The 24,382-nt window shown below is 61.1% G+C and overlaps 2 protein-coding genes across 2 annotated transcripts; one reads left to right on the plus strand and one right to left on the minus strand.

Annotated features, from left to right (window-relative positions):
• Positions 1 to 625: 625 nt before the first annotated feature.
• Positions 626 to 7,258, plus strand: ALX3 (ALX homeobox 3). The gene is made up of 4 exons (XM_074163178.1): positions 626 to 893; positions 4,239 to 4,528; positions 6,225 to 6,287; positions 6,935 to 7,258. The coding sequence occupies exons 1-4, from the start codon at positions 644 to 646 to the stop codon at positions 7,256 to 7,258; spliced, it is 927 nt and encodes a 308-aa protein (XP_074019279.1). The 5' UTR covers positions 626 to 643.
• Positions 7,259 to 11,150: 3,892 nt separating this feature from the next.
• Positions 11,151 to 21,644, minus strand: STRIP1 (striatin interacting protein 1). The gene is made up of 21 exons (XM_074163177.1): positions 21,516 to 21,644; positions 19,968 to 20,037; positions 19,607 to 19,681; positions 18,695 to 18,829; positions 18,195 to 18,315; positions 17,775 to 17,843; positions 17,241 to 17,347; positions 16,679 to 16,806; positions 16,030 to 16,212; positions 15,709 to 15,926; positions 15,375 to 15,440; positions 15,116 to 15,179; positions 14,665 to 14,736; positions 14,330 to 14,404; positions 14,012 to 14,109; positions 13,629 to 13,755; positions 13,435 to 13,535; positions 13,142 to 13,208; positions 12,573 to 12,677; positions 12,078 to 12,282; positions 11,151 to 11,398 (listed from the first exon to the last, which is right to left on the minus strand). Exons 1-21 carry the CDS (start codon positions 21,642 to 21,644, stop codon positions 11,151 to 11,153), a joined length of 2,463 nt encoding a protein of 820 aa, XP_074019278.1.
• Positions 21,645 to 24,382: the final 2,738 nt, after the last annotated feature.

Here is a 24,382-nt window from a genome sequence, read left to right on the forward strand (position 1 = left end):
CCAGCGGAGCCCAAGGGTGGACATGGCACTGGGGGATCCTGGATCTCGTGTCCCAGGGTCACCATCATCCCTGGATCCCGTGTCCCAGGGTCACCATCATCCCTGAACCGACCTGCCCAGGCCTCAGCCCCGGCCCTGGGGAGGGAAGGGCTGCAAATGGGTTCACTAAAGCTTGGGACGGGGAAAATAAACCCCCGAGGGTGTCTGAAAAATGGAAGTTTCTCCCCCCTGCCTGGGATTTTGAGCTGCTCGAAGCAGTTGGGGATGAAGCTTTAAATCAAGGAAGGGCCCTGGGCATTTCCTGTAGCTGGGAGACACTGGGAGCGCTGGGAGGGGAGGAGCAGGGCCCCTGCCTTGAGGATGGAGGAGGTCCGACCCACTCGGGAAAGGGACCTTGGGGCTGGGGGGGGAGGGGGGGGGGTGTTCGAAATTGGGATTAGAGGGTTAACGAAGTGGATGGGAGGACGCACGTGACTGGCTGTGGAGTGGGGGAAGTGGGCTGTGGGTGTGTATGGGGGGGAGTGGGGGGGTTGCTTGGCGATCCCTCCCTTCCCATCCCCACCATCCCCCTCCTCCCCCGGCCCCCCGCACAAAATCCGCTCCCCTCCGGCCGCCCCCCCCGCCGTTCCCTCCAACCTGCGGCATGGAGGCACCGGGCTGCCCGGCCTTTCCCCCTCCTCGTCGGGCTGGACCCCCCCAAGGGCTCCCCCGGCCTCCCATCGCCTTCACGGTCGCTCCTCCACCGGGACCCCCCCGGCATCCGCCGCCTCTCAGCCCCCGCCCGGCCCGCTGTCCGCCGGCCAAGGCAGAGCCCCGGTACCTGGGGGTCGCCAGCCCGGGCCCCCTCGCCGTGGCCGTCAATGGGAAGCCCTTCTACCCGGCCGAGGCTGCAGGTACCGGGGCGAGCGGCGGGTGGATGGGGCGAGTCGGGGTCGCCAACCCCCTCCCCGGCCCCTTCTGCTTCTCTTTCCTCCTCTGTATCCCCTCCCGGGGCGGGGGGGGGGGGGGGGCGATCCTGCCGCTGCCCTCCATCTCTGCCGGGCCCCCCAGCCCTGATTTCCTCCCCCCCGCCCTACCCCCCCCAAAGCGTCTTGTCGCCGACACGCTCTCCCCCGGCTTCACCGAGGCGGCCGCTGTCGCGATATGGCCCCGTCGGAGGGGAGACCGCTCGGGCATCCCCCGACGGGAACCGGGGAGCCGGCATGGGCCGGCCCGGTGCTCCCCGGTGTCGGGCAGCCGGGACTGTGTCGCGACAGAAACCGAGGTCTCCGGGATCGTTCCCACCTTCCAGAAACGGGGAGAGGGTGGAAAGAGGGAGAAGAGGCGCTGGGAGAGACCCGGCCCCGCTGCCGCGACGGCGGGGACGGGCCCGAGAGGAGGATCGGCGGATCCCGACGGGCACGGAGCCCGTTAACGGAGAGGGAGAAAGGCCCCGTCCCTCGGAGGAGGCTGGAAAGGCGCGACCGGCCGCCTCCTCCCGTTCCCGGGCCTCACCGGGCAGGACCGGCGGCAGCAACCGGCCACACGGACGGGCCGGGGGCTCCGGGCCCGGGATGCAGGGCCCCGGGGATGGCAGAGCACGGGATTCCCCGGTGCTCGGTTCCAGGGCTCCCGGTTCCCCCGGTGCACGGTTCCGGCTTGCACGGCTCCGGGGCTCCCGGTACACATGGGTGCCCGGCTCCCGGGGCTCCCGGCCGCTGCCCGCCGGGGCTCCGTATCCCTCCCCAGGCGCTTCCCCGGGGTTTTCCCCGTCGCTTCCACCGACCGAGCAACACCCGCCGTTCCCTCGCACTTTCCCTCCCGTGCCGGGACCGTCGGGGGCACCGACCGGGCTCATCGCATCCCTCCGGGGCTCCCCGGTCCCACGGCCCTTTTATTCCCCCCACCACCACCACCCCCCTTCGCTTTAATATAAGAAGAAAAAGGCAGCACCGCGGGTGTAATGGGAACCAGGTGGGGCCTGGTAAAGCCGCCCCGCTCCCGGCTGGGGGGGGGGGGGAACAGGTAGAAAAAAAACCCCCGGGGACACCGGGCCCGGTCCCCTCCACCGCTCTTACCTGGCTGCCGGTGCGGCGGGAGGGATGCTGCCGTCCCCGGGGGGGTGGCTGTCGCTGGAGGCCGCGGTGTCTCCCCCTCGGTTCCCGGGAGCCCTTTCCGTGCCCCCATCCCTTCGCTAATGATCCCTTTGAGTTCTCCTTTCCCCTCCTGGTTAACCCAAGAATTGTACAGCTGTTCCCCAGCTGCCGACTTCCCCCAGCGCCGCCAAATCTTTCAGGGGGTGTCAGTTTAGGAAGAGGGGGGCGGCGGGGGTGGGGGGGGTGGGGGGGTGGAATATCTATATCTTCCCTTTTTCCCATCCTCTTTGTCCCCCTGCGACGCCGTGTTTATTTAGCTACGCGCCCGTATCCTGCTCCCTTCCTGCCTTCTCCTTCTTTCTGGCCATTTATTTATTTGTCTCCAACGCCGAAACCCACGGGTCGCTCGGAAATGCGGCGCGTTGCCTCCGAAAAGGGGGAAAAACCCCAAACCCGACACATTTATCGGACCGTCTTTGTGCAGCAGAATTTTTTATTTTTTTTTTCCGTTCATTTTTCCTTATTTTCGGTCGCATTGGGGGTTTTTTTTGCCTTCTCTCCGCTCCTTGGCGGGGCTTGTTTTTTATCATTAAACCCCCCCGGCCCGGAGGCCGAGCCCTTAGGAGGACAAAGCAGGGAGGAAACGGCAATTTGGCCTCATCCCTTCGCCGTTACCCACCACCGGGCACGTAGGCAGGTCGGTACCGAGAGGGACGAGGAGCAATCGCACCCCCAAACATTCCCGCCCCCCCCGGATAACATTTTCCCCTTAATTCAAAGCAGCTGGACCTCGGCTCTCGGCTGCGAGCCGTAACCCCCAAATTGCCTTAATTAGCAAACAACGAAAAATCAAAACCGAAAGTCCGGAAAAGGCCATGGCGGGGGCTGGTTTGGGGGGGCACGGAGCCCCGGGTGGCTCCGCAGGGATGGGCACCCCATTCCCCGGCTCCACTGGGATGTGATGGTTAACTGGCCGGGAAAGAGGATCCATCCCGAAGGAGGCGATTTCCCCCCTCGCCGGCCCCGAGCGCTGCGCTGTGCCCGAGGCCCGGCCGTGGGCCTGATCCTGCCCCCCCGAGGGGGCCAGTGGCCTCCACCTGCAGCAAGCCCGAGTCTCTGGACCAGGTGCTCAGGGTAGGGGTGAGATCAGGGCAAAAGCCAGCATTTTCAGGTTGTTTCCTTCCCAGGAGATGCCCCTGTGTCCCCACGGCTGCTGGGGAACACCAAGCCATCCCCTCAATCCGCTAAGTCCCCCCCTGGGTTTTTCCTTCACCAGTTCAGCTCCTCGGGGTCCCAGTAGCACCCGGCATCCGGCTGGAGCCGCTGAGCTCCTCGTGTCCCCGCGTGGGGACAAATAACCCTTCTGGGGGACAAAGGTGACCTCCGAAACACATGGCAGTGACTTATCTCCTTGAACCCATTCCATCAGACACCCCAGAGATGCAGCATCAGTGAGGAGAAAGGGGGGAACCCCCAAATTTCTTGCTCTGGGAGGGTGGGGAAGAGGAGCTCTGCTTGAGCGAAAAGGCGGGGGGGGGGGGGTGTGTTTTACTCCTTTCCAAATGGTTTCCTGAGAGTTCCAGCTACGGGGAAATGCTGGGTGGGGGGCAGGCAGGGGGTCCCCTTGAACCGAGCTCAAACGTGGGGGTCTGGATACGGCCCGGTGCTGGGGAGGGCTGGGGTTACTGGTGGATCCGATGTCTCTGCCCTGGGTGCAGCCAAGCAGGGCGTGATGGAAGGGAGTGAGAGGAGAGGGACGAAGAGGGGGACAAGGAGGGGGACAAGGAGAGTTGATTAAAGCCCTGTCTGCAAGAAGACCCTACGCTCGCCTTCCTTGCCCCCCCCTCGCCCATCCCTTAGTAGCTGCATCCAAGAAGGTCCCCAAGTAGGACCCTCAGCCAGGGGTCCCCGAGCACCAACTGCTCCAGCCAGGCTTCCCCCGCCCCCAGCCCCTCGGGGAGCATTCCCCTCCCCAGTGATGGATTTGACCAGCTTCTTGCCTGTGCTGAGCCCCTTTTTTCTGGGATGGTACTCCAGCATCCCCCTGGGAGGACCGGGACCATGCTGGGATGGGATGGGAGGGTGGGGGCTGTGGGCAGGGAGAGCTCTCGGCTTCATTAGCACCATTAACACCACCCCGTCTTGTGCCTCTCCCCCTGCCAGGCGGCGAGAAGGGATGCAAAGGCGGGTACCAGGCGATGCCCGCAGCCTGCCGGGCCCCCATGAAAGCCCCCGGGGAGCTGGGGTGCCCGCTGGCAGCACCCCTGGGCAACCTCCCCGAGCTCCCCGAGCCCCTAGGCAAGAGCAAGAGCAAGAAGAGGAGGAACAGGACGACCTTCAGCACGTTCCAGCTGGAGGAGCTGGAGAAGGTCTTCCAGAAGACGCATTACCCCGACGTCTACGCCCGTGAGCAGCTGGCACTGCGGACCGAGCTGACCGAAGCCAGGGTGCAGGTATGGGCAGGGGTCCCTGGCTCCCGTCGGGATGGATATGGGTCCCTAGGTCCCGTCAGGATGGGCAGGGGTCCCTAGCTCCTATCGGGATGGGCAGGGGTCCCTGGCTCCCGTCGGGATGGATATGGGTCCCTAGGTCCCGTCGGGATGGGCAGGGGTCCCTAGCTCCTATCGGGATGGGCAGGAGTCCCTGGCTCCCGTCGGGATGGGCAGGGGTCCCTAGCTCCTATCAGGATGGGCAGGGGTCCCTAGCTCCTATCGGGATGGGCAGGGGTCCCTGGCTCCCGTCGGGATGGGCAGGGGTCCCTGGGTCCTGTCAGGATGGACATGGGTCCCTAGGTCCCATCGGGATGGGCAGGGGTCCCTAGGTCCCGTCGGGATGGGAAGGGGTCCCTGGGTCCTGTCAGGATGGGCACGGCCACCCCCGGTGGTGCCAGGCAGAGCTGGAGGATCCTTTCCCCTCCTCCGATGCTGAGTTAGGAGCTGTTTTTCCCGGGAGGATTCTGCTAAACCCCAGAGGGGAAACTCCAGCCCAAGGGCTCGCTTTACCCATCACCACGGGGTGCAGGTGCTGGTTGCCTCTCCGAGCTCCCTCCAGTTCTCCTCTCTCTGCAGCACCCAAGGGGTCGGAAGAGCCAAAATTTGGGAATTCATTGCCCACCTCCCCCCTCAGCATCCCCTAACGTGGTCCCCCCCCATGCACCCATCATCCCCAGCCTCCCCCAGCTCAGCTCCCTCCAGCTCAGGAGGAGCAGCGACGGAGCTGCCATCCCAGGAGAGGGATCCCCCAGCATAGATGGGGCTGGGATCTGGGGCACGTCCTGGGATGTGGGGCAGGATGAGGTCCTCCCTCACCATCCCGGCTCCACCGGCATCACGCTTGTGGCAGGCCAGCGAGCTCCTTCCAGAGGCATCTCCGTGTGGTTTGAGGCTCCCGGTGGGAAGAGGCTGGAAGGGGGCACCCAGTGGGGAGGGAAGCGAAGGTGGGTGGGTAACGAAGAGAGCAGGGAGCACCCATCGGGTGCTGAGCACCTCCAGCCACCGAGACCTGGGTGCTGCCCTCCCCGTGGGACAGGAGATGGGGACAAGGCAGGGGACGAGCACCCCGAGCCTGCAACCACCCCGCACCCGCTGTGGCCTCTCAGCCACCTCCGAGCCCTGGTTTGGGGTGGATTTAGATGAAATTACCTGTAAGCGTGAGAGCCCCCGTGGTGAGAATCCCGGTACCGCGTCCTCCTCCCCGGGAGATGCTGCTGGAGCCGTCACCTCCTCCAGCTCCGGTCCCCAGCCCCATCCAGCAGCACGGGGGGGACGTGCAGGTGGGTCATCGTCACCGCGCAGGACCCAAAAAGCCTCATTCTGCATCAAAACCTGGGTTAAACGAAGCCCAGGGGAAAGAAAAGGACCACGCACGGAGCAGGAATGCTCGTTATTCCCAGAGGGATAAGAGAGATTTCTGCTCTTGGCAGAGAAAAAGGTTGGGGAGCTCCAACAGGGCTGCGCACGAGGGCGGCTTTCTCCCATCATCTCCCATTCGCCGGGATGCTGGGGCTGGGATGAGGCCTGGAGGGGTTCTTTTCCTGCTGGGAAGATGAGCGGGGAGCTGGGGAGAGGGCTGCGGGGGTGGGGGGAACCCCCCGGGGGTGGGGGGAACAGGGGTCCCTGCGCCTCAGCCCCCTCCCCTCCCGTCCCCCAGGTCTGGTTCCAGAACCGACGGGCCAAGTGGCGGAAACGGGAACGGTACGGGAAAATCCAGGAGGTGAGAGATGCCACCGTAGCTGCTTGCCCCTGCCCTGTGTCCATGGTCCCCCCCCCTGCCGCTCCCCCCCCAGGGCAGGGGTCCCATCCCATTGCGGGGTGACCCACATCACCCATTTTTGCCCCTTCTCCCCCCCTCGGGAAAAGCACGTGGCCCCGGCTGGAAAAGGGGGAACAAAGCAGCATCACGTTCTGCCACACGCAGGAAAATGCTGCTTTATCCCTCCATCTTCCGTGGGAATATGCCCTTTGGGGCAGGTTTTGGGGGGTGTCCTCCCCCCCGAGAAACCCCTTTAGCTGCCCCACATCCACCAGTGCTTCCTGCCCTGCTTTTCTACAAAAATGCCTTTTTTTTTTTTTTTTCTTCCAATATTGAAAAGGGTAAAAATAATTTAAATCATTTAAGCTTCTCGCGCATTCCCGATGCCGGACTTTCCCGCGGCCACCCTGAACAGCGGGGGGGGGGGGGAGGAAGATTTCAACCAGGATTCAACTCCCCCCCGCCCCAAGTAATAAAAATAAAGCAAAGGCATCCTTTGCATTTGGGGTGGGGAGGTTTCAAGGGGGGGGGGGTGTGATGTAGTTGGTGTATCCCCCCCCCCCGCCAGCTTCATTTTGGGCTTTTTTTTTCCCGGTTCTTTCTTCCAGCTGCAGAACAACCTGTGGCCGAGCTCCGGCCCCGGGAGCCCCGCGGGGCTCCTGCCCCCCGAAAGCATCCCGTCCCCTTGCATGTCACCGTACCCCCACGCTCACGGCAACATCGGCGGCTTCATGGGTATCCCAGCTTCTCCCGGCCCCCACCCCGGTATCAACAGCCTCTACTCCCTGCACGGTCTCCCCCCCCACCCCCCGGCTCTGGGCACCCACCCCTTCGAGCCGGCACCCGAACACGACTACAAGTCGCCCACCCTGGTGCCGCTGAGGATGAAGAGCAAAGAGGCGACCAGCAGCCTGCTGAACTGGGCTACGTGATTCCCCCCCCCCCCCCCGCCGCTGTGGGGAGGGACACAGACCACATGCCACCACCCCCCCGACACCCTCAGAGTGTGTTTTCTGCCCCCCCCCGCCCAAGCAGCAGGGTTTGGGAACAGGTTGGTGGGGTCACCCTTACCCCCTGCACCCCAATCGTCGTCAGCTTTTCCTGTATCCCAGTCTGCTCCATCACTCTGCTGTCACACACACACACACCCGGGGGGGTGACGGGGGGGGACAAAACAGGGCTGCTGGGGGAGGGAAAAGAGTCACACACCCCCCCCCAAACCCAGTCTGCCCCCCAGCAGGGCTGGCACTGGCAGCTCAGGACCCCAAAAAACCTGAGCCCCCTCCCCCCCCCCCAAGCACCTTCAGTGAGTGGGATTTGATGGAGATACGTGATGGTTTGCAGTGGGGTCGCAGCCTCTTTGCCCCCCCCACCCCCCCCATCTAAACCCACCCTCCGCCTTCCCCCCCAGACCCTATTGGGGGGGGACCAGCCCTGGGAATATCCAGTGAGGGGATTGTGCTGGGGGGGGGGGTGCCAGGGGAGCACTATGGCGGGGGGCACCAGGTTGTTTTGGGGGTAGCGCTCCCCTCCCCAGCTGAAATTTAGCTGCCCCCCCCCCCCCCCCCTTAATGCAGCCAGCAATGGCAGAAACTGGGTTCTTCCCAGTCCAACCATACTGGGAAGATGCACACAAACTGGGACAGCTGCTGGTGCTCAGAGTGGGGGGTTTACTGGGGGCAGAGCAAAACCCTCAGCCACGTTCAAGGAGCCCCTCAGAGCCCCCCCCCCCAAACCACCAGCACCCCTTTCTGTCCCGTCCCCCCCCCCAGCACAGCCACCAGCTCCAGCAATGCACGGAGCCCCCCAGGGTGGGCAAGAAACCAGTATGGGGTGGGGGGGGCTGCGGGGGGGGGAAGCTGCTTAAACTGGAGCCTCTTTCCCTCTGAGGTCACCTGTAGCCACCCTGTTGCCCCTCAGATCAATGGGGGTGAGGGGGGGGGTGGTGCTTTAATCCCAGGGGGTGGGACCCCCATCCCTGGTACCATCCCACGTGCCCCAACTGGGGTATTTAGGGAAAAAGTGGTGAATTTGGAGGGTTTTCCCCATTTTGGGGGGCCTGCAGGAAGCCCCCTCAGTGGTGGCTCCCGTACGAGTGGTCTCAGGCGTCTGGGGGGGGGGGGGGGGGGGGGGTGACGTCCCATCCTGTCCTCCAGCCAGTGTGACCCCCCCCCAGCACAGGCAAACAGCCCCAATCAAGTCACAAACGGGGACATTCCCCAACTCCTCCTCACCCAACCGCCAGGAGATGCTCTCTTCCCCCCCCCAAGGACCCCCAAAAATGCCAAAAACACCCCCAAAAATGCCACGTCCCCAACTCTTGGCCTCCTGCATCCTGATGCTGGCAGGGGGGTGGGGTGGGGGTGAAGCTCAGTTGGGGACCACGGACCCTCTCGGGGAGGCACCCAACCTGCTGGTCCAGCCCGATTTGGGCCAAAACCCGAGGTTTCTGGTCAAAAACAAGGTTTCCACCCCAAAAAAACCCCAGGTTTCCAGTCCAAGGGAGCCCAAAAGCTCCAAGATCTGTGGGGACGATGCTCCACACCCACCGGGCTCAGCACAGTGGGTGCCCCCCCCTCCCCCCCCAAAGGACACAGCCCAGCCATGTCCCCAGTGGGTGCCCACCCCCGGCCTGGGACGTCTCCCAGCTCCCTCCCCCCTGCCCCCCCCCACGGGCGAGGGTTTTGTTATTCATTTATAAACAATAAAACACATTTTTAATAAGTTATTTATGGCTCCGACGGCGCTATAAAAGCCGCCGGTCTGTGATTTCCCGGCCCAGCTGGGAAACAGTTTGGAGCAGGGGGGGGGAATGTGAAGGGGAGGGGGGGGGGTGGGCAATGGAGAACCCAACTCCGCTCACACCTCACCCACCAACCCCCCCCCCAAGCACTGGAAATGGGTTTTGGGGGCCGGGGGGTAGGTGCTGGGGGGGCACCCAGGTGGAGAGAGAGCACCCTGGGGGGCTCAGAAATAGGTGTCTCGCCCATTGTGATGTGACAGCGGTGGGACATCCCCCCCCCCCCCCCGCCCCAAGCTGGGTCCTGCTGACATGTTCCCCCCCCAGTCTGTGCTGCCCCACGGCAGGGAAAAAGGTGAAGGAGCAGCTTTGGGGACATCGGAGGAGTCACCGTCCCTTGCCCGTGGCTATGAGGGAGGGGGGCAGGATGGGTGCCACAGCCCAGCTCATGGCCACACGCTCTGGGGACTTCAGGTCACCATGGGTGCTGAGCTGGGGTGGCTTCTCTGGTGTCTACTAAGGGCTGAGTTTGTCACCTCCTGCCTTCAGAGCCTCGGGGGGGGGGGGGGGGTGGGCACCGGGGCTGGGGCTGAGCATTCCTCGCTCCTGGAGCACCGTGGGCTCAGTCCCGACGCATCCCAGCAGGAGATGGAGAGTAAATCCCAAGCCATCCCAGTCTCCCGCCGCACACAACCCACCACCGCCCCCTCTGCCCCCTCAAACCAGGGGTGAATCTCCCCGGATTTCACCCACCTGAGCTGGCAGGGGCTGCTGCTGTCCCTCTGCCAGGGAAACTGAGGCACGGCGAGGCCTAAGGGCGAGCTCTGTCCCCCCAGGCTCCGGAGACAGTGGGGCCGATGCCCACCCCCTCTGCTGGGAGCAGGGGCCAAAGAAAATCCCAGAGACCCCACCATGTTGGTGTCAGAAACCCCAGGGGGGGGGACTCAGGAGAGGGAAGGGAAGGGGACGGGCAAATCATGGAACGGTTTGGGTTGGAAGGGACCTTAAAGCCCACCCAGTGCCACCCCCTGCCATGGGCAGGGACACCTCCCACCACACCAGGTTGCTCCAAGCCCCCTCCAACCTGGCCTTGAACCCCTCCAGGGATGGGGCAGCCACAGCTTCTCTGGGCAACCTGGGCCAGGCTCTCACCACCCTCACACCAAAGAAGTTCTTCCCCACATCTCATCTCCATCTCCCCTCTTCCAGTGTCAAACCCTTCCCCCTCCTCCTATGGCTCCCCTCCCTGATCCAGAGTCCCTCCCCAGCTTTCCTGGAGCCCCTTTAGGGACTGGAAGGGGCTCCAAGGTCTCCCCGGAGCCTTCTCTTCTCCAGGCTGAACCCCCCCAACTCTCTCAGCCTGTCCTCACAGCAGAGGGGCTCCTGCACCAGCTCAGCCCCATCACTGGGTCCACCCGTTGCTGCTTCCCAGGGTCAGGAGGGACGGGGACAGGGACACAAACAGAGCCCAGACACGCTCACGTCAGAGGTATCACGAAATATATATATATATATATATATATATGTACAGCTCATCCACCCCACCCAGCGGGGCGAGGGAAGACTGCAGCCTGCAGCCCTCCTCAGCCCGTGGGGGAGAGTTCAGCCCCTCAACGCCCCCACCAAAGCCCCCCCCAGCGTCCCCAAACCCGCCACCGTGTCCCCAGACAGGCTCTGGGCAGGGGGACAACAGCCTCCACTCCCTGTGCCCCGCAGCAGCACCGAAGGGACCCTCACCCCGCTTTGCTGCCGGCTCCCCCTTCTCAGCCCTCACTGATGGGGGGGCAGGAGGGGGGTGATGGGGGTGCTGCCTCCAAAAGCGTCGACCAGGGGCACCCAACAGGTCCCCCCCACCCAACGGGAGACTCCCGACAGCACTGTAGCCTCCACCAAACCTTCATCCTCCGCTCGGGGTTGAGCCTGGCAAAGCCTGGCAGGAGGCAGAGGGGCAGGACGGTGCCTCGGGGAGGACCCTACAGCTCCAGCCTCTCCCCAAGCCCACCACGGGGAGGGGCGTGGGGGGCAGGCACCCCCAAAACCCTCCCCAAAGCACCCCTTCCCCTTTCCTGCCTCCCTCTCGTCCATCACTGCAGCAGCTCCTCCCAGGAGATGGGGCGGGAGAAAACCTCCCGTTCCAGCCACAGGTCGTAGTTGACCTGGAAATCCTCGGGCAGGTCCACGCGCTGGCCCAGCACGCTCTGCAGGCAGTTGTCCACGGGGAGAAAATCGGGGTTGCTGTGAGCCCGGTCGTAGCGACGGGAGTTGAACCGCTCGATGCTGGCACGCAGGGCACACTCCTCTGCCTGGAAATCCCAAGGCCGGGCGTCTAGGTCTGGGCAGAAGGAAAAAGGGGTGTCAGAGGGGAGGTAGGGAAGCTTCAGCCAGCCCAAATCCCCCCAGGAAAGGTCTTTGTAGGTCCCTTACAAAGAGGAACACACAGGGTGCGGAGCTGGCAGCCACCAATGGCTCCAACACCCATCACTGCCAGCACTTTCGCTCTTCCCCGCGATGCCACCACCCCACAGAATCACAGAACGATATGGGGTTGGAAGGGACCTCTGGAGATCATCTAGTCCAACCCCTTCCCCCAAAAGCAGGTCCACCCAGAGCAGGTCCCACAGGAACGTGTCCAGGTGGGGTTTGAATGTCTCCAGAGACGGAGACTCCACCATCTCCCTGGGCAGCCTCTTCCAGGGCTCTGCCACCCTCACAGGAAAGAAGTTCCTTCTCGTGTTGAGATGGAACTTCTTATGTTCCGGTTTGTGCCCGTTCCCTCTTGTCCTGTCACTGGGCACCACTGAAAAAAGACTGGCCCCATCCCCTTGACACCCACCCTTTCAGTATTTATAGGCGTTGATCAGATCCCCCCTCAGCCTTCTCTTCTCCAGACTAAGACGACCCACCCCAAATCCCTCCCTGCATCCCAGGCTGCACAGCAAAGGGACAGGTGGGCACGGACAGGTCACCGCAGGGAGGACAGGGGCTAAGGGGATCCTCTGGGAAGGACTTACCGTTGCCGTAAGCCCAGTCGTCGTTGAGACGGTGCCGCACTTTCTGGTAGATGGCCGACATGGTCTTCATGTTGCTCTTCCTCCACTGCCGGCCCAGGTACTTGGTCTGCACCTTGAGCAGCTTCAGCACGTAGAGCTGCATCATGGCCTGCTTCACCTTCAGCGCCCGTTTCAGGATGGGGGCCGACTTGAACACCACCAGCATCTGGGGGGAAACAGCCCCCCCCCCCCCCGCCCCAGCAGCAGGGGACAAAGGGGTGAGATGGATTTGGTTGCCAACCGCCTCCTCCAGCAAATACAAACCCTTCCCCGCAGCGCATGCTCTCCCCTCTCCCGCTTCCACCCACCCTCTCTAGCCTCCCGCTTCCCAGAAAAGTCTGGGGTGCAGCACGAAGGGCACCCCCGAGGTATCCACAGCCCCCTTGCCCAGTCCAAACACCCCACAACAGCCCAGTCCGACCAGGCTGAGCCCCAGCGTGTCCCCCTGGCCCTCACCATGGTGCGGGAATGCTTCCACTTGGTCAGTTTGTTCAGGATGCGCAGGAGGTTTATGCAGGAGAAGAGGTTCCTCCAGCAAAACTGGTTGTTGTCTCCGGCTTCCTGCAGGAAAGGGGAGACAGGGGAGGTCAGGGGGGGCAGGCATGGATGAGGAGAGGCTGTTCTGGTCTGAGGACCCTTGGCCAAAGGGGGAGAGCACATCACAGCAGGCAGGAGAGGTCTGAGAGCCTCCCATTTAAGCCCAAGCAGTGCCAGGGCCAAGCACAGGAGCGCTGAGGGTGCCAGGGCTGGGTGCTGGAGCCTGGCTGTCTCCCTGCACCCACAAAACCCTTTGGGGAGCATCCTAGGGTCAAGCACAGGAACACCAAGGGTGCCAGGGTTGGGTGCTGGAGCCCGGCTGTCTCCCTACACCCACAAAACCCTTTGGGGAGCACCCTATGTCCAAGCACAGGAGTGCTGTGGGTGGCAGGGCTGGGTGCCGGAGCCTGGCTGTCTCCCTACACCCACAAAACCCTTTGGGGAGCACCCTGGGGTGCCAGGACCTGTCAGAGAAGGGAGCGACTCACCAGGCTCTCTGCTGTCAGCTCGGGCAGCTCGTGCACCACACAGTATGGATAGTCCAGGACAGAAATGCTGCAGGAAGGAAGAGGGGGTGTCATGCTGCTCCCCCAGATCTTACACGGCCTGGGGGCAACGCAGCCCCCACACCTCCCACCCGGCCACCAGCTGCAGCGGGCACTTCCCTGGGCACTGCCTGTGCCGGGCCCGTGGCTGGGGAGGGATCAGGGAGGAGTAAAGAAAGCAGGGACTCCCCTCCCCAGACCAAGCAGGGATTTGGGGTGACACTCCCCTCCACTACCTGTTCTTGGCTGTGATGTAGGACATGATGTTCTGGTTGAAGAACTTCAGGATGAGCGGGATGCAGTTGGCGAAGACCAGATGCTGGGCCATGTACTCAAACTGGGGAGAAAAGCGGGTAAACGGGGACCCATCCTGGGTCCTGCCCACCCCCAGAGCCCCGTGTGGGGCGGCCGAACCCTGGTCCCCCCTCACCTGGTAGATGTGATTCAGCTTGAAGTGCTTGAGCAGGAGGAGGAGGACGGCAGAGATGGCTTTGACGATGATCTCCTTGTGCCGATTGACATCCACCCCCAGCTTCATGCTCTGCAGCACTGTGGTCCTGGGGGACACAGAGGGATCCTTGGGCTGGGGGGGTACTGTCTGCACCCTGCCAGCCTCAGAGGTGTCATGGGACAGTCCTACCGTCCCCATGGCTCTCAGAAGCCACCCACAGCCAGCTCCTGCTGGCACAGCACCGAGCAGACGATGGTCAGATCATTCAGGAGGCCTCAGTACAGCCCCAGTTCAAACCACACCACTCTGCCTGGCTCCCACCATCACCCAGTTGCCTCAGCTCGCCCTCCACCATCACTCACGGCATCTCCTCTGGCAAGACGTCTGCTAGGATGTTGATGGAGTCCGTCTTGGCTTTGGAGGTGGGGGCTGCGGCAAGGAGGATCTTCAGCAGAGCAATCTGAGGGGAAGGGAGAGATGGAAAAGGGGATGGGAACAGGGGAATCAGCCACTGCCCACCCTTCCCCACCACAGAGGGAGTAACAGGGAGGGAAGAAAACCTGGGGGCATCACTGGAAAGGGGTGGAGGAGTGAAGGGAGGCCCTGGGGCGAGGCACCCCCAGATCAGGTCCAGAAGGACAGAGCAAGGCCCAGGGGACCCCCAGTGCTCCCCAGCTCACCATGTACTGTGGCAGGCTTGGCAGGAGGCCCTGGTACAGGATCTCAGCAGGGACTTGCTCCACTTCTTCTTCCCCCTGGTGCCAGAAGAGACCAGAAACCTCAGACCAGCAGCTGCCACCAGTGCCATGGGATGGCTCAGCCCCAGGCTCTCCGACCCCAAGGGCAGGATACCCTGCTCAAAGCCTCCCCACACACCCCACCCTCTGCCCCAGAGAAATCGCTCCTCCTTCCCCAGCGGAGCAAACCCTCCAGCCCTGCAAAAACCTCTCGCAGGACTAAGTGCCCCCCAGCTCCCAGCCCGGGAGCTTCATCCCCTCCTCATCCTCACACTCACCCCAGAGAGCGGGGAGCGCAGGTACTCGTCCTCCATGTGCACTTGCACCTCTGCGATCGATGTGTACTTGTGCTGCACAGGGAGAAAGCAGGGGTTCACACCATGCCCCCCCATCGATGCCACCAGTCCCATCCTGGTCCCATCATCTTTTTAAGTCCCTCCAGTGACCTCTGTTACTCCTGTCCCAGTGGTGACGGGCAGGGCGGTGGCTGCTGGCCTCACCTCTGGGACAACCCCAATAAGAAAGGGATGAAACCAGTGAGGAAACCAGGGTGGGAAACTGGGGAGGGGATGAAAACTTGAGGCCTCTCCCCTCACAAGGCTGAGCAGGCAGGGGAGGGGTCAAGAAAATGCCCCACTGGCCCCTGACCAGGAATGGGGATGGGGAAGGAGCACATACAGGGAGCACCATACAACGGTCAGGGCTGGAGGAATCCCTCAAGGTACTCACCAGCTTCAGGGTTCGGATGCTCTCATGGATCGGCCTGGGCAAGCCCACCACGGTGTTGGTGTCACTAAAGAGGAGGGAAAGAGCCAGGTTGGGTGCAGGCAGCAGCAAACCTGAGCCACCCACAGGCAGGTCAGAGACTGCCACCCCAAAACGGAGCCAGAAAGCTCAGGACTTCCGAGGTCAACAGTAGCCCCCACCCTGGTAGCCTCTGCCACAAGCCCCCTCAAATCACTAGCCCCCCAGCTCTGTAGGAACCCACCTGCCCAGCGTGTAGCCAATGAATTTGCTGCGACTGGACTCCAGGAACATCTCGATGTCCTTTTCTCTGCAAAGGGACAAGGGGAAGAGTCACATCTTCCTGGTTACACCACAGCCCTCGGCCACCAGGAAAAGCCTCGCAGTCTTTTCAGATGGTGTGGAGTTCACCCCACCAAGAGAACAGCCACCAAAGCGACCACCAGATCGACCACCCTGTCCCCAACATCTCCCCCAAATCCCTGCTGAAGTTCTCAATACTTAAGATCCTCCGTTTTCCTCAACGTGCTCCAGCTCTCCCAGCAAAGCCTGGCCCAAGGTCAGCCCCACAGACTCACCGGACCTTGGGGGCCCAGGGCAGCCCCTTGGGGCAGGTGATGCGGTCGCTGGGGGGATGCTGGGTGGGGGGAGGCATCACTTCATCCCGTTCCAGGGGGAAAGTCTCTCCCTCCAGGCTGTTGTCATCATCATTTTCCTCTTCTTCCTCCCGGGAGTCATCAGCTTTGTAAGGGTCCCGCTCGTTAAAGGCATCGAGGTTATCCTGCTTAATCAGGGCCTGGAGACAGAAGAGAGGGCACAAGTTGCTCCGAGGTCGGTGCCCAGACCCCAGCTGTCCCCTCGGTGTCACTACTGTCCCCTGCCACCTGCGCCAGCCTCACCTTGTGCTCCCTCCGGCCTCGCTTCTGCTGCTGCTCGATGAGATCAGAGGCAGAGGCGGGCGGGGAGGCAGCTCGCATGTTGCGGATGACTTTAATGCTGTCCTCCGGCAGCGGCGGGAGGCCCAGGATCTCCCTCTTCTCTGCCTTCATGCTCTGGAGCTCCTCAAAGCCCCCCAGGGTGCACTGCAAGGGAGACCACGGCACCCTCAGGGCGTGGGAGGCCTCCACACACAGCACCGGGGGCTTCTCCACCCACCCTCCCCAAATCCACTTGCCAGGAGGCCCCTAATCCTTCCCCAGGGTGTAAAACAAGGGCTGCCTGTCCCCATGCTGCTCCTGTCATTGTGGAAGGCAGAAGGGACAGTGTGAGGGTGTTCAGGCATCCACAATTGGGAGTGTCTGGACCTTCTCCTTCATGCAGACCCCAACCAGGGACCTTGCTTTGGGTTCATCCTTGGTATCCAGCTCCAGACACCAATATCCAACATTCCCCTACAAGGTGAAACCTGAGGATGGGTTTAATAGGGCGCAAACTACTCAGCTGAACACCAGGAAAAGAGGATGGAGCAATAACAGCCAGCTCTGAGGGTAGAACTTCCTTCCTCCACCGACCAAAAACCCGCAAGCCCACGCCGCAGCCCCTCCTCACCAGCACAGTCTTCCAGAGCAGGAGAAGCACCTTCTTCATGGGGAAGTGCGGAGCGTGGCCACTGCAGAATTTGGTCACCATCCCAAAGAGCATGACGGAGAAGGGCTCGTTGTTGTACAGGGGGGCTCCTGGAACCACACAGCAGCGATAGCCAGGCATTCCTCCTCCCTGTCCTCACCCCCACCGGCCCCTTTGCCCTCCCACACCCTCTGCAGTCTTGCATCCCCATCTCCGAGATCCTCATCTCACCCCAGACAGCTCCTCTCCTCCTTTCCAAGACCTTGTACCCTCCATAATTTCTTACCTCTGTGCCGAGACAAAATGACAGCCCCAATATTCAATATTTTTCCCCAGGGAGAGAGCCCCCAGACAGCAGAAAAGGCTGGCTTCCTTCCTCTGCTCACCCCCCTTTTCCTCCCACGCGAGGTTCAGCCAAGCAGAAACCAGCCCAGTGCTGCTAGACCCCGTTAACTGGGGCTTAGAGCCGAATCCCATCTAACTCTCTTGCTCTTCAGCCCTGGAAACCTCCATCCCATCAACCCTTCAAGCGCCTGGTCCTCACCTAGCTCTGCTCGGAAGGTCTGTCTCATGCTCTTCCACTCGGGTTTGTCCCCCTCAGCCTCCTGCCGTACGGTCTCCACGATCAGGTACATGATGTTCAGCAGCACCCTGCAAAAAGCAGAAGGTCAGGAGAATCACCAGAGGTTTGGGATGAATTATGGAGGTCCCACTAGCATCCAGGGCTCTGGGGGGAGGCTGGATCAGCCCAGACCACAGCCTGTTTCCGTGCACCACACCAGGACATGGGCACTCAGGGGCTGGGGAAAAAGGTCTCTGCGTGTCAAAGCAGGGGAAAAAAAAAATTGCTTTCCCGTATTTTACTGCTCTCATGTCCCCAACCAGCCACACGCCTGCTGTGCAAGTTGAGCACAAGGGATGCCTGCAGACTGAGCAAACCTAACGGTGCTCATGGAGCCCAGGCAGAAGGTGGGACAGCCCTGGGACACTCCCCAGTGCTTGGTGGCCCGTCTCAGCTTGCCAAAAAGACCAGCGAACGGCCCCAAAGCATCCCCTCCTCCCAAGCCCTGCCCTGTACCTCAGGTCCGTGCTGTCAGCCAGGGAGATGGCAGGCTTTCTCACGGCACTGCTGCAAGCTGCACTGTTACTGCGGGGGAAAAACAGCCTCAGAGGGGGCTTTTGGAGACATTTTAACTCTGCCACAAGGAACCCATAGGTCAGAGTCAACCCCTGGAATAGATATTGCTGCAACAAATCCCCTCTTCACAATGCAATCAACGGAGAAGGAACAGACCTGTCTCTATTCGCTGCCAGGCAACAGCTCAAAGCGAATTTCTAAATAAATGAGGTTTAATCCTACACGACATCCACCCAGAACAACAGGAGTCACTCCGGTGGCTGCAGGAATCTGATTAGGGACAGACAGACTAGGAATCGGAAAAACCTCCTGCCAAGGAGCTCCAGAGCCGTTTCCGAAGTGTTTTCCCCCAGTACTCACTCAATCTCCATGTTGAGCAGCTCCACCAAAGCGTTGAACGTCCCCACTTCCAGCAAGAGGAAGATGTTATACCTCATCCAAGCCTGCACCTCGGCCTCGGAGCCGCACTCCCCAAAGGTGCCTGCAACGACACCCTCGTTGGATCCCATCTCCGCAAGGATCCCCAGGCCCTCCCACGCCCCCACCAGCATTTTACAGGGGGAATGAAAGACACAGCTTTAATTTTAAGGCAAAAAGTGGGATGCAGAGGACTGAACAGCCCTCCCTTGGGTAACGCAGCCCAGGTCTGGCAGAACTGGGATTGCACAGGGAAACCAGCCAAATTTTGGACCAAATTCCTATAAGCTGTCTGGCTCCCATGAGAATTTGTTCCAGACATCCCAGGCGAAATCAAAGATGCAAGGAACAAAGAATGATTTTAAATATTTTAAATATTAGCCCCCAGTCCACTACCAACATTTAGCAAAGGGGAAATTAAGGGGGCAGAGGCCTGGTGTCACCTTGGGCAACGTAAAGGATGGCTCGGGCAACCCTCAGCCTCTTCTCCCGCGCGGTGACCTCCAGCCCGTCGAGGAGCCGCATGGCGTGAGTGCGGTGCTGGTTCTTGTCCAGCTCGGTCCATTTCTTGTCCCGCACTGAAAAGCCAAAGCAGAGAAGCTGAGGGCACAGGGCACCTCTGCCTGCCCTGGACACAAACAGGAACAGCTCGAAAGGATTCAGTGTGACGGAAAACAGGGGTGCCCCAGGGAACACCGTGCTCCTGGGAGTAATGCCCAGGCACGGAAGGATCATCTCCTGCCTTCCATCAGGCGACAAGCTGGGGAGGGACACTTGATCAGGAAGGGGAGCAATAGGAGGAGGGGGAAGGGTTTGACACTGAAAGAGGAGAGATGGAGATCTCAGGAAGAACTTCTTTGCTGTGAGGGTGGTGAGAGCCTGGCCCAGGTTGCCCAGAGAAGCTGTGGCTGCCCCATCCCTGGAGGGGTTCAAGGCCAGGTTGGAGGGGGCTTAGAGCAACCTGGTCTGGTGGGAGGTGTCCCTGCCCAGGGCCTGGACCTGGATGGTCTTTAAAGTGCCTTCCAACCCAAACTGTTTCTGTGATTCTATGATTCTAAGATGAATCACATCCAACTGAACAGGCAGCTGATGGGAAATGAGCTGGATGCTCTTGCTGCTGCCAGTATGTTCCAGCACAGCCGTCCTGGCGCTGACGAACCACCTCGGACATCACCATCAGCAAACGCTGACCGCAGTGAGCTGCGCTCCAGGGCCAACCCACGCACACTAATGAGGTCTCCAGTACAAACCTCACGGAGATTATCAGCGTGCAGCTCGAGCTTTCTGACGCAGCGCTAACGCATCGAGCCCCGTCCCTCCCCAGAGGTGCGAGATGTCCAATAGAAGGGTCTTACCGTGGATCCTGAAGTCCTCCTCGAAGCACTTGCGGTTGAGCAGGAACTCCGGCCCTTCCGTGTAGCTGTACAGCTCTGCCGAAAGAGCACAGAGGGAAATCTCCAACGACCTGCACTGAGCCATCGGAAAAAAGCTACAACTCGGCCACGATAATTGCAGTTTTATCCAAGATGAGGGAAACGCAAAAAATACACCCAGCATAAGGCTATAAAAATTAATGACATGGTATCACTTCTCTTTTAACACGAATGAGGTGTTTAAAGCCATCAGAGTAATACTGCCGTTGAAAGAGCTCCTTGAATCATTACTAAGGGAGAAAATCATGGCTGATTAATCGATCCATCAGGACAAGTCCCTTACCAGAGAGCTCTGCTGCCCATTTGTCGGTATCTGCATATTCAAACTCCAGGTCTGGGGACTCTGAATACCCCTAAAAGCAGAGGAAAAAAAAAAAAAAATCAGTTAAATCACAGCATTTTTCAGGAAAACCAAAATCCCCAAGACATTCACAATTCACCTCATCCTCCTGAAAATCCAGGATTGTCCCTTCCCTGCGAGAGACCAAAAAATGTACCCGCAGCGGCGTAAACGTTACCAAGGCAACTGCTACCCACCTCCTGCATCTCCGTCCCAGCTCCGCCGCAGTGAGCCAACGCTGCGCTTCACCGGGCAGCCCCTGCCACTGCACCACCTCCAAAACACTCCACGAGCCCCAAAAGGCCAAAAAATTAAGCAGGAGACGGGGCATGTTTAATCTCAGGGCACGGAGAGGGGGTTACGTGGGACCAGGGAGCTCTCAGAGCTCATTCATTTTGCAGAGATGTGTGAAAATTTGGGTTTTCCCCCCCAAATGCCAGCAGAGGTGAACAGTGAGAATAAAACAACTCCGAACAGCTTGGGTGAGGCTGGAAAAACATCCAGGAGAAGCCTCAGAGCATAAAACATCTGCTTCCTTTCAGTAAGTCAATGTGGACCCACAGCAAAACCCTCCCAAATCTCAGGGTATCGGTTCCCGAGCGAGGGGCTTGATCCAAGCCCCCGGCTGCTCAAAGGGCGGGGGGGTCTGGGTGGGTTTGTGCCGCTTTGTGGGGCTGGGAGCCGTTCCCCAGCACCCAAGCCTCCCACAGATCTCCTCACAGCCCTCTCCTGTCATTTTGGGGAGTGTGTCCCCCCCATCCCGTGAGGACACCCGTGGAGATGGATGGCTCTGGAGCCACCACAGAAATAACGCTGGATTTGGGGGACACCATGGAGGATATATCAGCTCCACCCAAACACACTCAACCCTCCTGGTCCCTACCGGGACCTCCGTGTCTCCTTGGTGGGGTCAGTCACCTCTTGGCAGAGTCACCCCTGGACCAACCTGATGCCTGGGGACCCGACAACCCAGCCCTCCCCACAGCAGGCCGGTGCTGCCCGGGAGAAGCCCCGATGCCGGGGCGGTGAGAGCCCAGAGCAGCCCTGAAAGGAGGGTGGCCGGTGCCAGGTCCCTTTGGGGACCCAGGACCGAGCCACCCTCACACCCCAAACACCTCAAACCGACCCAAACTTGGCGAAGAGCTGGACGACGGGGAGACCAGCACCGACCCGAGCCCGATACCGACCCAGGCGGGCTCTGGGCTGAACCGGTACCAAACGGGCCCGGCAGAGAGAGGCCTCCCGGCCCCACAGGCCACAGCTTCGGGGCCCAGGGGACCCGGTACCGCAGCAACGGCTGCTCCAGGCCCGGCTCGGGGGACGGCGGACGGTAGGAAGCACCAGCCGGGTCAGTTTTGAAGCGACCCGGCACCTCACGGGCGGGCCCCGGGCCCACGGCGGGGAGGACGACGCGACGCGGCGCGGCCCGGCCCGGCCGGGAACCACCCCCCACCCGCCCGCGGGGCCGGGCCCGGCGGCGGCGGCGCTGACCTCGGAGTCCTTGCGCGGCGGGCGGCCCAGGTCCCGGGCCTTGCCGGGCGGCACCGCTCCGCCGCGGGCCTTGTTGTTACCCGGGAGCGGCCCCGGGCCCCCAACGCCGCCGCCGCCGCCCGGCTCCATGTCGGCCGCCCTGCACCGCGCCGAGCTCTCGCGAGGACTCACCCCTCCCTCTCGCGGGAGCGGCAGGGAGAGCCGGGGCAGCGCCGCCGCCATGTTGGGAGTGGCACCGGGAGGTGGAAGGTATCTCCGGTCTCTCCGGCGGCCGCGATGTGGCTCCGCCCGCCCGGTCCCACCGCCCCGGCCGCGTCACCGCCCGCCCTCGGTGGCCACGGCCGGTGCGACAGCCGGACGGGTGGCGAGCACCGCCCCCGCGCGGCCATCTTAGGTGTGGCATTCCTCGCCCCACCACCACCACCACCGCTGGCCGCAGCCATCTTGGGAGTGGCACTTCCGCCCTCCCTCCGCCCGGCCTGAGGCCGCCATGTTGGGAGTGGCGGGAAGGGGCAGGGCTGCTTTTTGGGGTCCAGATCCCAAACTGAGGGGTCAAGACCGAGTGAATCTTCAAATCAAGGGGCTTGGGGAGCTCAGACGGCAAGGAGATAGGGCTCAGAAGGACCTGATGGGGTTTAAACCTCAAGTGAAAAGGGCCCAGAGGGGCTTGGAGGGGGTCAGACCCCCAATCGGGGGGCCCTGGAGATGCTCAGGGGGTCCCTCGGGGACCCAAAGCCCCTCCTGAGGTGGCCAAAGGCAGATCCCAGCCCCAAGGGGATCACACTTCGCTCGCTCCTTCAAATAAAACTGCCCACAAGCGAAAGCGCTTCGGTTTTTCCTAATAGTTTAATTAGACTTTAATGATTTATTGCTCATCTGCAAGGATTAATATTGCATTCATTAAAAATCATTCATATACAAAATAAACCTCTCCCTTCCCGGCCCGACGCTGCCACCGCCATCCCCGGGCTCTCCCCCCCCCCTCCCTCCCCGACATGGCTTATACAGAGATGGAGCCCTTACGCCGAGGTTCGACCCTAAATGGGGACGGGAAAGGGGGGGGGACTGTGACCCCCAAGCGCAGGGGAGGGGGTATAGGTTCCCCCCCCATTGGGAAGGGGGGACACCCTGCCTGCCTCCCCCCAGGCACCCATCCTACCTTAAGTCCCTCCCGCCGTAAAATTTGGGGGACGGTGGAGGGGACCCTGTGAGGCAGGCGATCCCCCAAAAATCCGTGGGGAGAGGGGGCGAGCCAGCGACAGCCCAGGAGAGCGAGAAAGAGGGATAGACAAAGGAGACGGGGAGGGGGATCAAAGCCAGGAGCACCCCTCCCACCTTCCCCCCGTCCCCACGGAGGAGCTTTGCACCCCCCGGGGAAGCGGCGGCTCCCCCAGCCCTGCAAAGCCCCGGGGAGGCACTAAAAAAGCCCCCCCGGGGATGAGGGGGGGGTTGGAGGAGAAGGAGCAGCCCTGGTCCTGGGTACCACAGCATCTCCATCATCCCTGTACCGGAAGACACGGGCAGCTGGAGCGGGGCGGGGGGGTGGGAGGGGTGGGTCCTTCCCTCCATGCTCCGGGGGAAGAAAGAGGCAATTTGGGGAAGATAATAAAAAAAGCCAAGAGGAACCTCACTGGGTTGCAAGGAGCTTCCCCCGTCCCGGGACAAGCTGCAAGAGACGGAAAAAAAAGAGAAATACGTCACGGGGAAGGGGATGAAGGAGGAGATGAGAGGGGTAGGGAAGAGCTGAGAGAGCCCCAGGAGCAGCCGGGGGGAGCAGGGGGGGGGCTTTGAGCAGGGGTCGGTGGTGCAGAGGGCCCAGGCTGGGATACGGGGGAAGGCTCCTCTCTGCGTCTGTCTCTAAAGAAGTAGTGAAACACACACACCCCCCCCCCAAAAAAAACCACCCCAAACACCCTTAAAACCACCCCGAGCTTCTCGGTGGGAGATGGGGCCGCTCAGAGGCGGCGAGAGCCCGGACTCAACAAGCAGCCGCATCGTCCCCCCCACTTTAAAACACCTCTTTAAGGATCAAAAAGGAAAAGAGGGGAAAAAAAAAAAAAAAACCACAAAAACTAAAAAACAAACAGACAAAAAAAAAATGGTTTAAACTCAATTAAGGTGCAGTTTGGCTAAAAAACCTAGGAGAGATGAGGATAATGCTGGGTAAGCGACCCCCGTCCGAATTCAGATTAGCACCCTGAAACAGTGAACTCCCCTCCGTACCCAGCCGGCCACCAAACCTGGGCCAGCGGCCACCAAACCCGGGCCACCTGGGCACAGGGACGTGTGCCGGGCTTGGGGACCGTCACCTATTCGCGAGGTGGCCAGCAGGTGCCACTCTGCTCCCAAGCAACGCCAGGAGCGTTGATCTAGCAGCTAAAACTGGGCTCTTTTAAGGCAATTTAGAAGTTGCAGATAATCCACACAAAGAAAAAAAAAAAAATAAAAAAAAACCCAAATAAAATAAGGTAGAACAGCATCTCCGTATCTGCAGGGATCCCGGCCGAGACTAACGCGGGCTGAAAAGGTGGGAAAAAAAATAAAATAAAAGAGAAATAAAAGTATCGCTGCGGGAATGAAGTGCTCTTGGCACATCAGGAAAAGGGGAAAAAAAAAAACCCTCTCCGGGAGCCACCGGAGGCGGCTTCAGCCACATGAAAGCAAGAAGCGAATCCCAGGTTGTCTGCCAAGATCAGACAGAGATGTGAAACCGAGGTGTGGGGGGGGGGGGGGAGGAGGGAAAAAACCCCAAAGGTGACCTTAAAATCACACTGAAAAATGTAAAAACGGGTTCTTTTGTTGGTTTTAAAAAAAAAAAAAAAAAAAAAAAGAGAGAGAAAGAAAAAGGTAAACCAAAAATAAAAATG

Source organism: Numenius arquata, chromosome 24 (assembly GCF_964106895.1).
Source record: "Numenius arquata chromosome 24, bNumArq3.hap1.1, whole genome shotgun sequence".
Taxonomy (NCBI): domain Eukaryota; kingdom Metazoa; phylum Chordata; class Aves; order Charadriiformes; family Scolopacidae; genus Numenius; species Numenius arquata.